General features: G+C 41.8%; 1 protein-coding gene across 6 annotated transcripts in view; it reads right to left on the bottom strand.

Annotated features, from left to right (window-relative positions):
* IQCK (IQ motif containing K) overlaps nt 1-18,100 on the bottom strand; it is a 126,397-nt gene that overhangs the window by 27,571 nt on the left and 80,726 nt on the right. For all 6 annotated transcript variants that reach the window (XR_009535134.1, XR_009535135.1, XM_060122571.1 and 3 more), the window contains one exon: nt 4,529-4,640. Coding sequence is in view for 4 of the 6 variants with exons in the window: in XM_060122571.1 (XP_059978554.1) it covers nt 4,529-4,640 (112 nt within the window). In the remaining 2 variants the exon portion in view is untranslated. The remainder of the gene's footprint in view (nt 1-4,528; nt 4,641-18,100) is intronic.

Raw genomic sequence — 18,100 nt, 5'->3', positions numbered from 1 at the left:
TCATGCATCAGTAGGACACTCGGGCCTACAGGACTCTACATTATAAAGAGAACACAAACCAGTGGGGATCTAGCACCTCCTTAGGGTCGCAACTCTGGCTGACCATTAGAACTGGGGAAACTTAACAGTAACATGGACGCCCAGGGCCCATCCCCATCAAGTTGGAATTTCTGGAGATGAGGCACTGGTATTTTTTTATCTTGTAATTTTGAATTTACAGAAAAGTTGCAATAGTCACCCAAAGAACTCTCAGATTCACCATTGTTTATACTTGATCATTTTCTCTCTGTGTGTATATATATATATATATGTGTGCATGTGTTTTATAAATTATATTTTTCTGAATCATTGGGGATTAAGCTGCATATCATATCCCTTGATCCCTAAAATCTTCATCATGCATCTTAAGAATGAAGAGGTTTCTGATATAGCCCAAGAACATTGATCAAAATCAGGAAACTTAATAGTGCTACATACCACTGTCTAATATAAAGCCCATACTCAAAGTTTGTTAACTGTCTCAATAATGTCTTTTATAGCATTTTTCCCCATCCGAGATTCAATCTAAGGTCATGCACAGCATTCAGCTGTCACATCTCTTTGGTCTCCTTTAATCTTTTTGGCTTCCTTGACACTGGCATTTTTGAAGAGTTCAAATCAGTTATTTTGGAGTGTTTCCTCAATTTGGGTAGATCTGATGTTTCCTCATGATTAGATTCAAGTTGTGCATTTTTTACAGGAGTTGTGCATAAGCGTCTGTGATGTGTGTCTTCCTCAGTACATCATACCAGAAGGCATGTGATGTCAGTTTGTCCCGTTATTGGTGACATTAATCTCCAACATTTGGTTAAGGCGGCTCTGCCAGGCTTCTCTCATGCAAAGTTACTATTTTCCCCTCTGTGTTAAAGACTCTGCCTTGTGAAGAGATAGTTTCAGACTATGAATATCATGTTCCTCATCAAACGTTCACTCAGTGGTTTAGCATCTATTGATGATTGTTGCCTGAGCCAATTAATTCACTAACATGGTTATAAAATGGTGACTTAAATTTCATTATACTGCTAAATGTATTAGTTGGCATTCTAATGTGGGAGAAAAGCTTCCTCTTCTCTCACATTTATTTGTTTATTTGTTTCTTTATTTGGTATCCATATGGACATTTGGATTTTTTTTTTTTTAGTCAATGAGTTCATTACAGTCACTGTTGATTTTCATGTTTAAATTCTGATGTTAATTTTGATGCTTAAATTGTCCCAGATTTGCCCAGTGAGACTCCCTTCAAGCTGGAGCCTGTATTCTTTTCCCATGTTCCCATCAATTTTTTGAGCCTTCTTTATTTTCTGGCAAAAGACATTCTAAGCTCTTCTACTTTCCTTGCCCCAGCCCTGGAATCGACCATTTCTCAAACAAAACAAAACAAAACAAAACAAAAACCCAACCTAATTCCATTTAGAATGAGGGGTACTTAGAAACCAAGATCTGGGCACTAGGAATGCTCATTGCTTCTAGGGTTTTCAGTCAATAGCATTAGTATTTTTAGAAAGCTCCTGAGGTGATTCAAATATGCAGCCAATATTGAGAACAACTGTTTATGAAGAAGGGGCCTAACCATTACCTAAGCTGATGACTACGGGTAGGAAAGGGGGAGAAGAAACTGTAGGAGCTGTGGAGTAGTGAACCAATGCAGTGTGCTTCAAACCATGGGCCAAGACACATTAGTGGGCCATGAAATAAATTTACTGAGTGATGTCCAGCATTAACAAAATTAACTCAAAAGACTAGAAAATACCAAAGGGTATTACATATAAGGTAATTTTTTAATAAAACTTTTGTTTTAGCTAGGTATATATGAAACCATCTGTACATTCATATGTACTAAATTGTGACATAAAACTATTTCTTACTGGTTCACAGTCCAAAAAGATTGAGAATCTGTCCTAAAGGAGAGTGCTTGCTTTTCTCTCTTCTCTTAGACAAGAGTGGGTGCTTCCACCACCCAAGCCCTAAGACAAGGGAGGGAAGAGCCAAGAGAACAACTCAAAAAGAATGGGGGTGCTTCATTATCTGGTTGGGCATCTCCTTTAAGGGCAGATTTACATTACACTTCATTCTACTGTGCCTGTTAGAGCAGATTCAGTGTGAACTGGGGAGACACGCTGGGGTGGGGCAGTGGAGAAGTCTGCGTGTCCACCGCTGGTTTCTTCTGCATCAGGTGGACGCTGGGAGGTAACCTGAACTATCTTTCCATTGCCCCACCCGAGAGGGCTGGCCACTGGGTAAGGAGACCCCAGGAGCAAAAGGCTGGGAGTGGACTGGCAGAGGTGGGGTCCGGGTGGTGGTAGAAAAGGGAGAGACAGAGCCAGATCCCTACAGGGGGTTCTGCCACGTGTTGTCTCCCCTGAGGAAGAGCTCATATGAAACACAGGAGTCAGTGAGCCAGCAAGGGGATGCCTGCCCACAAGACATGGGTGGCCACGCAGTCTCAGCCAGAGAAGCGGCAGCAGCCGAGAGAGGGTCACAACAGGGAGTGCAGAGAAGATGCCCCTTGGATCTGCCTCCCTCCCACCCAAACCCACCGAAGGAGCAAGTGGCTTGGAAGAGAAAAGGGTGGACGTGTGAAAGAGCAGACAATTCTTTCCCCCACTCCCAACCCCACTGAGGCAGAGCAGAGGCGGGTGAGTAAGCATTAAATTGGATCTGAGATTGAGATTTTTAAGTAGACTGGACTTTATGAAATCAGAACATACTTAAAAGACATGAAATCTAACCAATATGCCAAGCAGGAACTGGAAAGAGATTCGAGAGAACAGGGTTGAAGACAGTTTCTGGGCAAAAAAGAAAACTTTTGTTTAGACTCCACCACGCTGAGATTGCTCAATATTTTTCCTTTTCCCTTTAGGCAGGGCAACCTGGGAAGGCCCCTCTGAGGTGGTAATGTCCCCAGGCCTGGAGGGTGAGAAGAAATGGCCATACAGGAGCTGGGAAAGGATGATCTGGCAGGAAAGGAATAGAAAGTGCAGAGTCCCAGAGGTGAGGAAGGCGTTGGCATATGGCAGAACAAGAGAGACTGGAGGAGCTGCAGCCTAGTGAAGGCGGACAGGGACGGGGAGGGTGGGGAGGTCAGAGCACGGATGGTGAGAGTGTGATGGCCTGTAGGCTGCCGAGGTAGCGATGATCATTTTTTTTCCATTGGTTTTCATAATTGTAAAGTACTGCACTTATTTAAAAGATTCCAACAGTGCAAGATTCCCCCAGTCCTAATTCCTAAAGGAAACTACCATTAAAGTATTCTTCCAGGCTGTTTAGACATCTCTCTGTTTCCCTGTATATATTTTTAATATGAATGAAAACTTATGGTTCTGCAACTTTTTTCCACTTGTTAATATACCATGAATCTCATTCCATGTTGTTGGTTAAATAAGTGATGCTAAATTCATACCACACAGCCATTAAACGTCATGATGGGGCTTCCCTGGTGGCGCAGTGGTTAAGAACCCACCTGCCAATGCAGGGGACGCAGGTTCGAGCCCCGGTCCGGGAAGATCCCACATGCCGCAGAGCAACTAAGTCCGTGCACCACAACTACTGAGCCTGTGCTCTAGAGCCTGCAAGCCACAACTACTACGCCCATGTGCCACAATTACTGAAGCCCGCGTGTCTAGAGCCCATGCACCGCAATGAAGAGCAGCCCCCGCTCGCCACAATCAGAGAAAGCCCGCGCACAGCAACGAAGACCCAATGCAGCCAAAAAAAAAAAGTCATGATGCCACTCTCTAGTGCTGACCGAATGATGTTCTGAGTATGTTTAGTGACAGGGTAGATGATATAACAGAATATACAGATGTACTTGTAACAGAATGTAAAAACCCATTTTTAATAATATATGAATATATATTTTTTTGCATCTTTTTGTACTGAAGAAGTATAGCAGGATGTGCACCAAAATTTTAACAGTGGTGAGATTTCTGATTTTCACCCCCCTTTTGTTTTTTGTTTGTCTAATTTTCCTACCACGAATATGTAGTAACTTAAAGTTTAAAAATTAAGAAGGGAAGCAAATAGGACAAAATTGTGACACTTGCACATGACAGGTGATGGGTGCTTGTTCTCTTATTCTTAATACTTCAATGTGTGTATGTGTTTAATTTCTCAGAAAAGGGGAGAGGATGGCATAAAACACCGCTTGAGTTCAGACACACAATCAACAGCTTAGAAGAAAAACTACCCATCACATTGATGGGCACTGTGACTCCAAAATGATGAGTTATTCTTGTTGTCTTGCAGCTAAAAAAAGAGACCTGCAGACATGGGATGACACTGAATGTGTCCCTGAGTGAGGGGAATGGCCATGTCAATTATATAGTCATTCCAAAGCTGAATCTTAACATGCTGCCACCTCCCCTACCCCCAATGGAGTCCCGCGCAGATATAGGGACCTTATAAAACCTCAGAGGGCTTCCTTCTTGAGCCTCGGGTAAGACTCAGGCTTTTTCTGAATAAACCAAGGGCTGTGAATCAAACAACTCACCTTTCTGCTCTTGCTTGGCCCAGAAAATTTCGACTCGCTGGCGGATGTGCTTGTCCTCACGCAGTTTCTTCTGCCACTGACGCAATTCTTGAATCTCAGGATCACAGCGAACCTGGAAAATTCCCCCAAAGCTTTAGTTCTCTTTCTACATACTTTTACACATTAGCTTGTAACCCTGCAAGGAAAATCCTTTACAAACCACCTGGATGTACTTTTGATTCTAAAGGAATCATTGTTCTAAATGAATTATCTATACTCCTAAAGCTTATATAATATTTGAAAGTAAATGAGGTTGGATGAAGGTTTGCTACACTAATGGTAGGCTGAGAGCTTTCTAGATCTGTGCTGTCCAATAGAAATATAATGAAATCACATGTGAAATTTTAAATTTCCTTGCAGTCTCATCTTATTATTTTTTTAAATATTCATTTATTGAAGTATAATTGACATGCAATATTATGTTAGTTTCAGGTGTACAACATAGTGATTTGACATTTAAATACATTATGAAGTGATCACCATAATATGCCTAGAAACCATCTGTCGCCATACAAAATTATTACAGTATTATTGACTATACTCTTTATGCTGTATAGTACATCCCCGGGACTAATTTATTTTATAACCAGAAGTTTGTACTTCTTAATCCCCATCACATATTTTGCCCATCACCCCCCTCACCTCCCCTCTGCAAATGTCAGTTTGTTCTCTGTATCTGTGAGTCTGTTTCTGTTTTGTTTGTTTGTTTGTTTTTTTAGATTCCACATATAAGTGAAATCATACCGTATTTGTCTTTTTTGTCTGACTTATTTCACTTAGCCTAATACCCTCTAGATCCTTCCATGTTGTCACAAATGGCAAGATTTCATTCTTTTTTTATGGCTGAGTAATATTGGCATATCTTGGAGATATTTCAGGTTCAGTTCTAAACCACTGCAATAAAGGAAATATTGAAATAAAGTGAGTGGCACAAATTTTTTGGTTTCCCAGTGCATATAAAAGCTATGTTTACACTATATTGTAGTCTATTAAGTGTGCAACAACATTATGTCTAAAAAAACCAATGTACATCCCTTAATTAAAAAATACAAAACAAAAAAACAATTACAATAATAATGTCAAAAGATCACTGATCACAGATCACCATAACAAATAATAATGAAAAAGTTTGAAATATTGCAAGAATTACCAAAATGTGACACAGAGACAGAAGAGATATATATTCCACATCTTTATTCATTAATCTATTAATGGACACTTCAGCTGCTTCCATATCTTGGCCATTGTAAACAATGCTGCAGTGAACATAGTTCCCCAACCAGGGATGGAACCCCCAGCCCTCGGCAGTGAAAGCGTGGAGCCCTAACCACTGGACTTCCAGGGAATTCCCATATCTTTTTTTTTTTTTAATATTTATTTATTTTATTTTTGGCTGTGTCAGGGCTTAGTTGCGGCCCGTGGGATCTTTCATTGCGGTGCGTGGGCTCTCTAGCTGTGGTGCGCAGGCTCCAGGGCGCATGGGCTCTGTAGTTGTGGTGTGCGGGCTTAGTTGCCCCACAGCACGTGGGTTATTAGCTTCCCGACCAGGGATCGAAACCGCATCCCCTGCATTGGAAGGTGGATTCTTAACCACTCTACCACCAGGGAAGTCCCTCCCATATCTTTCTGAATTAATGTTTTTGTTTTCTTAGCATAAATACCCAGAAGTGGAATTGTTGGATTATATGGTAGTTCTATTGCAATCTTGTTTTAAAAAGTGAAAATAAAGTGGCAGGATTATTTTTAAGAGTATATCTTACTTAACCTAAAAGATACAAAATAATATAATTTCAACATGTAATCAATATAAAATATAATTTATGAGATATTTTACTGTTTTCTATACCAAGGCTTCAACCTCTGGTATGTATTTTATACTTACAGAGCATCTTAATCTGGACTAAACACATTTTAAGTGCTCAGAAGCCACACAGAGCTGGCGGCTATTGTACTGGACAGCAGAGTTCTGGATTAATCACAGGTAATGCACTAACCACAGTTCCATTTGATTGACTGAGTGCCTACTGCATACTGCGCTTTGTGCTAGACATTGAGAATGAAGAGATAATTAATGGTAATTGTAATAATGATTATTGTTATTATTTTTAAATTACTAATATAACATATTTATTGAACACTTATGTTCCGGGCATTGTTTAAATGTTTTACAAATTTTAACTATCAAAACCAGGCAGAAATGATTATCTCCATTTTACAGATAAGGAAACCGAGTTTAAGTGGCTTGCCGAGTCTTGGAGCTAGGAAATGGTGGATTCAAATGTAGGCAGACTGTTCCAATTTCCCTTGAGGGACTTAAGAGTCTGGTAGGAGGGGACCTTCAAGATGGCGGAGGAGTAAGCCGTGGAGATCACCTTCCTCCCCACAAATACATCAAAAATACATCTACATGTGGAACAACTCCTACAGAACACCAACTGAACGCTGGCAGAAGACCTCAGACTTCCCAAAAGGCAAGAAAATCCCCACATACCTGGGTAGGGCAAAAGAAAAAAGAAAAAACAGAGACAAAAGAATAGAGACGGGACCTGCACCTCTGGGAGGGAGCTGTGAAGGAGGAAAAGTTTCCACACACTAGGAAGCTCCTTCACTGGTGGAGACAGGGGGTTGGGGGAAAGCATCGGAGCCACGGAGGAGAGCGCAGCAACAGGCGTGCAGAGGGCAAAGCAGAGAGATTCCCGCACAGAGGATCGATGCCGACCGGCACTCACCAGCCTGAGAGGCTTGTCTGCTCCCCGGAGGGGATGGGCGGGGGCTGGAAGCTGAGGCTAGGGCTTCAGTCGGATCCCAGGGAAAGGACTGGGGTTGGTGAACACAGCCTGAAGGGGGCTAGTGCACCACAGCTAGCCGGGAGGGAGTCCAGGAAAAAGTCTGGACCTGCCTAAGAGGCAAGAGACCATTGTTTCAGGGTGCGTGATGAGAGGGGATTCCTTCTCCATGTGCCCACAGAAGGCAGAGCACTGCCTAAGCGAGCTCCAGAGACGGGCACAAGCCGCGTCTATCAGCTCAGACCCCATAGATGGGCATGAAATGCTAACGCTGCTGCTGATCAGCTCAGACCCCAGAGATGGGCATGAAATGCTAACGCTGCTGCGCTGCCACCAAGAAGCCCGTGTGCAAGCAAAGGTCACTATCCACACCTCCCCCTCGCCACCACGTGGGAGCCTGTGCAGCCCGCCACTGCCAGGGTCCTGTGATCCAGGGACAACTTCCCTGGGAGAACACACGGCGTGCCTCAGGCTGTTGCAAGGTAATGCTAGCCTCTGCCACCACAGGCTCAACCCTCATTCCAATTATTACTACCCTACCCCTCCCTCCCCCTGGCCTGAGAGAGCAAGAGTGCCCTAATCAGCTGCTGCTTTAACCCCGTCTTGTCCCAGCAGGGAACAGATGCCTGAGGGCGACCTACACACAGACACGGGGCCAAAACCAAAGCTGAACCCCAGGAGCTGTGCAAACAAAGACGAGAAAGGGAAATCTCTCCCAGCAGCCTCGGGAACAGATTAAATCCCAACAATCAACTTGATGTACCCTGCATCTGTGGAATACCTGAAAAGACAACGAATCGTCCCAAAACTGAGGCGGTGGACTTCGGGAGAAACTGTAGACTTGGGTTTGCTGTCTGTGACTGATTTGTTTCTGATTTTTATGTTTATCTTAGTTTAGTTTTTAGCACTTGTTATCACTGGTGGATTTGTTTATTGGTTTGGTTGCTGTCCTCTTTTTTAAAATTATTTTTGTATTTTAATAATTTCTTTTAATTTATTTATCTTTTTTCTTTCTTTCTTTCTTTTTCTCCCTTTTCTTCTGAGCTCTCTGGATGACAGGGTCTTGGTGCTCCAGCCTGGTGTCAGGCCTGAGCCTCTAAGGTGGGAGAGCTGAATTCAGGACATTGGACCACCAGAGACCTCCTGGCCCCATGTAATATCAATCGGCAAGAGCTTCCCAGAGATCTCTATCTCAATGCTAAGACCCAGCTCCACCCAACGGCCAGCAAGCTCCAGTGCTGGATGCCCAAACAACTAGCAAGACAGAAACACACCACCACCCATTAGCAGAGAGGCTGCCTAAAATCATACTAAGTTCACAGACACCCCAAAACACACTACCAGATGCAGTCCTGCCCACCAGAAAGACAAGATCCAGACTCATCCACCAGAACACAGGCACCAGTCCCCTCCACAAGGAAGCCTACACAAGCCACTGAACCAACCTTACCCACTGAGGGCAGACACCAAAAGCAATGGGAACTACGAACCTGCAGCCTGTGAAAAAGAGACCCCAAACACAGCAAGTTAAACAAAATGAGAAAACAGAGACACACACAGCAGATGAAGGAGCAAGGTAAAAACCCACCAGACCAAACAAATGAAGAGGAAATAGTCTACTTGAAAAAGAATTCAGAGTAATGATAGTAAAGGTAACCCAAAATCTTGGAAATAGAATGGACAAATACAAGAAAGGTTTAACAAGGACCTAGAAGAACTAAAGAGCAAACAAACAATGATGAAAAACACAATAAATGAAATTAAAAATTCTCTAGAAGGAATCAATAGCAGAATAACTGAGGCAGAAGAACGGATAAGTGACCTGGAAGACAAAATAGTGGAAATAACTGCCACACAGTAGAATAAAGAGAAAAGAATGAAAAGAACTGAGGACAGTCTTAGAGACCTCGGGGACAACATTAAACGCACCAACATTCGAATTATAGGGGTCCCAGAAGAAGAAGAGAAAAAGAAAGGGACTGAGAAAATATTTGAAGGGACTATAGTTGAAAACTTCCCTAATATGGAAAAGGAAATAGTCAATCAAGTCCAGGAAGTGCAGAGAGTCCCATACAGGATAAATCCAAGGAGAAATACGCCAAGACACATATTAATCAAACTATCAAAAATTAAATACAAAGAAAACATGTTAAAAGCTGCAAGGCAAAAGTAACAAATAACATACCCATAAATAACCCATAAGGTTAACAGCTGATCTTTCAGCAGAAACTCTGCAAGCCAGAAGGGAGTGGCAGGCATATTTAAAGTGATGAAAGGGAAAAACCTACAACCAAGATTGCTCTACCCAACGAGGATTTCATTCAGATTCAATGGAGAAATTAGAACCTTTACAGACAAGCAAAAGTTAAGAGAATTCAGCACCACCAAACCAGCTTTACAACAAATACTAAAGGAATGTCTCTAGGCAGGAAACAAGAGAAGAAAAAGACCTACAAAAACAAACCCAAAACAATTAAGAAAATGGTAATAGGAACATACATATCGATAATTACCTTAAATGTAAATGGATTAAATGCTCCAACCAAAAGACATAGACTGGCTGAATGGATACAAAAACAAGACCCGTATATATACTGTCTACAAGAGACCCACTTCAGACCTAGGGACACATACAGACTGAAAGTGAGGGGATGGAAAAAGATATTCCATGCAAATGGAAATCAAAAGAAAGCTGGAGTAGCAATACTCATATCAGATAAAATAGACTTTAAAGAATGTTACAAGAGACAAGGAAGCACACTACATAACGATCAAGGGATCAATCCAAGAAGAAGATATAACAATTATAAATATATATGCACCCAACATAGGAGCACCTCAATACATAAGGTAAATGCTAACAACCATAAAAGGGGAAATCGACAGTAACACAATAATAGTAGGGGACTTTAACACCTCACTTTCACCAATGGACAGATCATCCAAAATGAAAGTAAATAAGAAAACACAAGCTTTAAATGACACAGTAAGCCAGATGAACTTAATTGATATTTATAGGACATTCCATCCAAAAACAACACAATACACTTTCTTCTCGAGTGCTCATGGAACTTTCTCCAGGATAGATCATACCTTGGGTCACAAATCAAGCCTTGGTAAAATTAAGAAAATTGAAATCATATCAAGTAACTTTTCCAACCACAATACTATAAGACTACATATCAATTACAGGAAAAAAAACTGTAAAAAATACAAACACATGGAGGCTAAACAGTACACTACTAAATAACTAAGAGATCACTGAAGAAATCAAAGAGGAAATCAAAACATACCTAGAAACAAATGACAATGAAAACACGATGACCCAAAACCTATGGGATTCAGCAAAAGCAGTTCTAAGAGGGAAGCTTATAGCAATACAATCCTACCTCAAGAAACAAGAAAAATCTCAAGTAAACAACTTAACCTTACACTTAAAGCAATTACAGAAAGAAGAACCAAAAAACCCCAAAGTTAGCAGAAGGAAAGAAATCATAAAGATCAGATCAGAAACAAATGAAAAAGAAATGAAGGAAAGAATAGCAAAGATCAGTAAAACTAAAAGCTGGTTCTTTGACAAGATAAACAAAATTGATAAACCACTAGCTATACTCATCAAGAAAAAAAGGGAGAAGACTCAAATCAACAGAATTAGAAATGAAAAAGGAGAAGTAACAACCGACACCGCAGAAATACAAAGGATCATGAGAGATTACAACAAGCAAATATATGCCAATAAAATGGACAACCTGGAAGAAATGGACAAATTCTTAGAAAAGCACAACCTTCCAAGACTGAACCAGGAGGAAATACAAAATATAAACAGACCAATCACAAGCACTGAAATTGAAACTGTGATTAAAAATCTCCCAACAAACAAAAGCCCAGGACCAGATGGCTTCACAGGCGAATTCTATCAAAGATATAGAGAAGAGCTAACACCCATCCTTCTCAAACTCTTCCAAAATATAGCAGAGGGAGGAACACTCCCAAACTCATTCTATGAGGCCACCACACCCTGATACCAAAACCAGACAAAGATGTCACAAAAAAAGAAAACTACAGGACAATATCACTGATGAACTTAAATGCAAAAATGCTCAACAAAATACTAGCAAACAGAATCCAATAGCACATTAAAAGGATCATACACCATGATCAAGTGGGGTTTATCCCAGGAATGCAAGGATTCTCCAATATACACAAATCAATCAATGTGATACACCATATTAACAAAATGAAGGATAAAAACCATATGATAATCTCAATAGATGCAGAAAAAACTTCTGACAAAATTCAACACCCATTTATAATAAAAACTCTCCAGAAAGTAGGCATAGAGGGAATTTACCTCAACGTAATAAAGCCCACATATGACAAACCCACAACCAACATCATTCACAATGGTGAAAAACTGAAACCATTTCCACTAAGATCAGGAGCAAGACAAGGTTGCCCACTCTCACCATTATTATTCAACATAGTTTTGGAAGTTTTAGCTATGGTGATCAGAGAAGAAAAAAAAATAAAAGGAATCCAAATCAGAAAAGAAGAAGTAAAACTGTCACTGTTTGCAGATGACATGACACTATACATAGAGAATCCTAAAGATGCTACCAGAAAACTACTAGAGCTAATCAATGAATTTGGTAAAGTAGCAGGATACAAAATCAATGCACAGAAATCTCTTGCATTCCTATACACTAATGACAAAAAATCTGAAAGAGAAATTAAGGAAACACTCCCATTTACCACTACAACAAAAAGAATAAAATACCTAGGAATAAACCTACCTAAGGAGACAAAAGACCCATATGCAGAAAACTGTAAGACAGTGATGAAAGAAATTAAAGATGATACAAACAGATGGAGAGATATACCATGATTGGAAGAATCAACATTGTGAAATGACTATACTACCCAAAGCAATCTACAGATTCAATGCAATCCCTATCAAACTACCAATGGCATTTTTCACAGAACTAGAACAAAAAATTTCACAATTTGTATGGAAACATAAAAGATCCCGAATAGCCAAAGCAATCTTGAGAAAGAAAAACGAAGGTGGAGGAATCAGGCTCCCTGACTTCAGACTATACTACAAAGCTACAGTAATCAAGAGAGTATGGTACTGGCACAAAAACAGAAATATAGATGAATGGAACAGTATAGAAGCCCAGTGATAAACCCACGCACATATGGTCACCTTATCTTTGATAAAGGAGGCAAGAATATACAATGGAGAAAAGACAGCCTCTTCAGTAAGTGGTGCTGGAAAAAAAGGACAGCTCATGTAAAAGAATGAAATTAGAACACTTCCTAACACCACACATGAAAGTAAACTCAAAACGGATTAAAGACCTAAATGTAAGGCCAGACACTGTAAAACTCTTAGGGGAAAATATAGGCAGAACACTCTATGACATAAATCACAGCAAGATCCTTTTGATCCACCTCCTAGAGAAATGGAAATAAAAACAAAAATAAACAAATGGGACCTAATGAAACCTAAAAGCTTTTGCACAGCAAAGGAAATCATAAACAAAACGAAAAGACAACCCTCAGAATGGGAGAAAATATTTGCAAACGAAGCAACTAACAAAGGATTAATCTCCAAAATATACAAGCAGCTCATGCATCTCAATATCAAAACAACAAACAACCCAATCCAAAAATGGGCAGTAGGGCTTCCCTGGTGGTGCAGTGGTTGAGAGTCCGCCTGCCAATGTAGGGGACATGGGTTCGTGCCCTGGTCCGGGAAGATCCCACATGCTGCGGAGCGGCTGGTTCCGTGAGCCATGGCCGCTGAGCCTGCACGTCCGGAGCCTGTGCTCTGCAACGGGAGAGGCTGCAACAGTGAGAGGCCTGCGTACCACAAAAAAAAAAAAAAAAAAAAAAAAAAAAGGCAGTAGACCTAAATAAACATTTCTCCAAAGAAGTTATACAGATTGCTAACAAACACATGAAAGGATGCTCAACATCACTAATCATTAGAGAAATGCAAATCAAAACTACAGTGAGATATCACCTCACACCAGTCAGAATGGCCATCATCAAAAAAATCTACAGGGCTTCCCTGGTGGCGCAGTGGTTGAGAGTCCACCTGCCGATGCAAGGGACATGGGTTCGTGCCCCGGTCCGGGAAGGTCTCACGTGCCGCAGAGCGGCTGGGCCCGTGAGCCATGGCTGCTGAGCCTGCGCGTCTGGAGCCTGTGCTCCGCAACGGGAGAGGCCATGACAGTGAGAGGCCTGCGTACCACAAAAAAAAAAAAAAAAAAAAAAAAGTACAAACAATAAATGCTGGAGAGGGTGTGGAGAAAAGGGAACCCTCTTGCACTGTTGGTGGGAATGTAAATTGATACAGCCACTGTGGAGAACAGTATGGACGTTCCTTAAAAAACTAAAAATAGAACTACCACATGACCCAGGAATCTCACTACTGAGAGATTTCTTACATACCCTGAGAAAACCATAATTTTAAAAGAGTCATGTATGACAATGTTCATTGCATCACTATTTACAATAGCCATGACATGGAAGCAACCTAAGTGTCCCGCGACAGATGAATGGATAAAGAAGATGTGGCACATATATACAATGGAATATTACTCAGCCATAAAAAGAAACGAATCTGAGTTATTTGTAGTGAGGTGGATGGACATAGAGTCTGTCATACAGAGTGAAGTAGGTCAGAAAGAGAAAAACAAATACCGTATGCTAACACATATATATGGAATCTGAAAAAAGAAAAAATAAAGGTTCTGATGAACCTAGAGGCAGGACAGGAATAAAGACACAGATGTAGAGAATGGACTTGAGGACACGGGGAGGGGGAAGGGTAAGCTGGGATGAAGTTAGAGAGTGGCATGGATAAAAATACACTACCAAATGTAAAACAGATAGCTAGTGGGAAGCAGCCGCATAGCACGGGGAGATCAGCACGGTGCTTTGTGACCACCTAGAGGGGTGGGATAGGGAGGGTGGGAGGGAGACGCAATAGGGAGGAGATATGGGGATATATGTATATGTATAGCTGATTCACTTTGTTATAAAGCAGAGACCAACACACCATTGTAAAGGAATTATACTCCAATAAAGATGTTAAAAAAATTTTTTAATAAAATAAAATTTTAAAAAAGTCTAGTAGGAGACACAGGAGCAAGATCAACAAGGTGTGATAAGAGTAAGGATATCGGCGAGTACAAGAGAACACAGAGGGGGCAGTGGACTCAGCCTGGAGAGGTCAGGAAAGCCTTTACGGGGGAGATGGCCTCTGGGCTGAGTGTGGAAGGATGAAGTGGAGTTGGCCGTGGAGAGGAGGTGAATGGAGTGTCATGGTGTCCTGGGGAGAGACACCAGCCTGCAGAAAGGTGCAGAGGGGTGAGAAAGCAGAGGAGGCACAGAAGGCTCACAGCTGCTCCCATTCTCCCCTTCCCACTTCATCTTGCTACTCCCCACATGCTGGCAGAGGCACTCCTCACAGCATGGATTCCAAGACTGGAACTGAGTGACTTTATATATTTTATTGATATATGTATTTTGAAAGATATGTTAAAGTCCCAAAGAATGCTGTGAGAATGCTGTAATAGGGAAGAACAAATCTGACTCCATATTAGATCTATTCCTTTTACTTTAATCTTTGTGCTCTGTTTCCTGTGCTTAGTTGTGCTGGTTCTGCATCTTTTGTAAAAGGATGTTGCCTATCAGAATTCCCTGGTGGTGCAGTGGTTAAGAATCCGCTTGCCAATGCAGGGGACACGGGTTTGAGCCCTGGTCTGGGGAGATCCCACATGCCGCGGAGCAACTAAGCCCATGCGCCACAACTACTGAGCCCACGTGGCACAGCTACTGAAGCCCGCGCGCCTAGAGCCCATGCTCCACAACAAGAGAAGCCCCCGCTCACCGCAACTAGAGAAAGCCCGCTCGCAGCAACAAAGACCCAACACAGCCAAACATAAAATAAATAAAATAAATAAATTAAAAAAAAGGATGTTGCCTATAGGCTGAAATATACAGGATAACTCATTCTCAAGGCTTTGCCCTTTAAGAGTCCAATCATATATAAAGATAAAAAGCGGGAGAACAGAGAATAACATTTGTCTTATTGGAGGTTTACAGGAACATTGTGACCTGACCTACATGGACGTATGTAAGAACGAAGGATTTCTACACCAAGAAGTTTGCAACAACTAACCACAGCCCTCCCTCACCTTGCCTTTAAAAGTGCTTTGCTGACACCCTTTAAGGAATTCGGGGTTTGGAGGGCACAAGCCACCCGTCTCCTCGCATGGTCCTGCAATAAACCTTTCTCTGCTCCAAACTCCGACATTTCAGTTTGTTTGGCTCTGTGCATTGGGTAACAAGACGTTATGAGAAACATGTCCTCATGAAAATGGTTTCCTTGTTTAATGGGCTCTATTGGTTTAAAATGAGGTAGTAGCGGGGACTTCCCTGCTGGTCCAGTGGCTATGACTCTGTGTTCCCAATGCAGCGGCCCCGGGTTCGATCCCTGGTCAGGGAAGTAGGTCCCACATGCATGCCGCAACCATGAGTTCGTATGCCGCAACTAAAGATTCCATATGCTGCAGCTAAAAAGATCCCACATGCCGCAAAAAAGATCCCGCGTGCCACAACTAAGACCTGACGCAGCCAAATAAATAAATAAATATTTTTAAAAACAAAACAAAAAAAATGAGGTAGCAGGTTTATATTCTGGGGGAGGAGTTACCTATACAGGAATTAGTACACGGCACTGGGGCAGGGGAGGGGGTCACCCATTGCATGCCCAGATCAGTGTACCCGTTTCTAGGCAGTGGCCCTCACTGTCTCTCCTAAGTGCCCAAAATGGTGACCTGCTTGCCCCTCTCTTCTTGAGGCCACAACTCAGATGGGCTGGGCTGACAGTCAGGATCTGGCATCTCGGGTGCTGGGGAGAGATGCAGGACAAACTGCAGCAGAAATGGAACTCTTGCATACCTGCAGGATTTAGCATTTAAGGAAAATGAGTAAAGGGAGCCTGGGGAGACGGCAAGGAGGAGAGCACAGGCTTGTCTAAAGGGGCCAACTGCCCCCAGCTCTGCTGATCCAGGTGATGGCTCCAAGCCAGGGCCCAACCTCCTGATTTTCTGGGACACCGCTGGGTTTTGTGACGTCCTACTCTGATCACTGGGACCCAGGCTTCCTACTGTGATCGGTGCAGTTCTTTGATTTCAACTTTTTAGAGTCACCCACACATCCACCTCCCCAGGACACAAACACAGTCCCTGAATGAGCTAGACTGAATTGGGTTTCAATATCCACCGCCTCACAGCACCAGAACCACTGCTATTCCATTTTGGTTCTCCCCCCGTCAATAGTCTACCTCTTCCTTCTCTCATAGTAATTTGACTTTGGGGAGCCTGTTTCTCTTCCCTCCCACTGGATTTTCAATAGAGTCACAAGTAACCCCAATTTTTAAAAATTATGGTAAAATGCACATAACATAAAATCTATCATTTTAACCAATTTAAAGTGTACAGTTCAGTGGCATCAGTATATTTACAATGTTGTGCAACCATCACCACTATCTAGTTCCAGAAGCTTTTCATCACCCGAGAAGGAATCACACATGCATTAAGCAGTCGCTTGCCACTCTCCCCTCTCCCCAGCCTCTGGCATCTGCTATCTGCCTTAGTCTCCATGGTGTCTTCTTAGTGTGTAGATCCACTCTCTCTATGGATTTGTCTATTTTGGATATTTCATATAAATTAACTCATATAATATGTAGCCTTTTGTGTCTGGAGTCTTTCACTTACCATTTAATATTTTTGAGGTTTATCTACTTTGTAGCATGTTTCAGTACTTCCTGAATGATATTCCATGGCATAGTCGTGCCACATTTTGTTTATCTATTCATCAGCTGATGAACATTGGAGTTGTTTCTACTTTTTGGCTATACTTTTTTGTTTGTTTGTTTGTGTGTTTTTTTTTTCGGTACACGGGCCTCTCACTGCTGTGGCCTCTCCCGTTGCGGAGCACAGGCTCCGGATGCGCAGGCTCAGCAGCCATGGCTCACGGGCCCAGCCGCTCCGCGGCATGTGGGATCCTCCCGGACCGGGGCATGAACCCCTGTCCCCTGCATCGGCAGGCGGACTCTCAACCACTGCACCACCAGGGAAGCCCCTTGGCTATACTTAATAGAGCTGCTATGAACATTTGTGTGTGAGTTTTTGTTTGAGCACATATTTTCAATTTTTTTTTTTTTGAGTATATACCTAGGAGTGGAATTGCTAGGTCATATGGTAATTTTATGATTAATTTATTGAGAAACCACTAATTGTTTTTCACAGTAGCTGCATCATTTTATATTCTCACCAGCAATGTATGAGGGTTCTTCACATCCTTACCAACACATATTTTCCATTTTTAAAATTATTATTCTCATAGCCATCCTAGTGGGTATAAAATGGTATCGCATTGTGGTTTTGATTTGCATTTCCCTAATGACATCGAGCATCTTTTCATTTGCTTGTTGGCCATTGGTATATCTTCTTTGGAGAAATGTCTATTGAAGTCCTTTGCTCTTGATAAAATTGAGTTGTTTGTCTTTTTATTGTCGAATTGTAAGAATTCAATATATATTCTGGGTACTAGACCCTTATCAGATATACAACTTGCAAAACTTTTCTCCCATTCTGTAAACTGTCTTTTCATTATGTCCTTTGATGCACAAAGTTTTTAATTTTGATGAAGTCCAATTTATCTATTT

Source organism: Lagenorhynchus albirostris, chromosome 15 (assembly GCF_949774975.1).
Source record: "Lagenorhynchus albirostris chromosome 15, mLagAlb1.1, whole genome shotgun sequence".
NCBI lineage: Eukaryota > Metazoa > Chordata > Mammalia > Artiodactyla > Delphinidae > Lagenorhynchus > Lagenorhynchus albirostris.
Note: the sequence above shows the minus strand (reverse complement) of the source record. Positions and strands in the feature narration are given on the sequence as shown.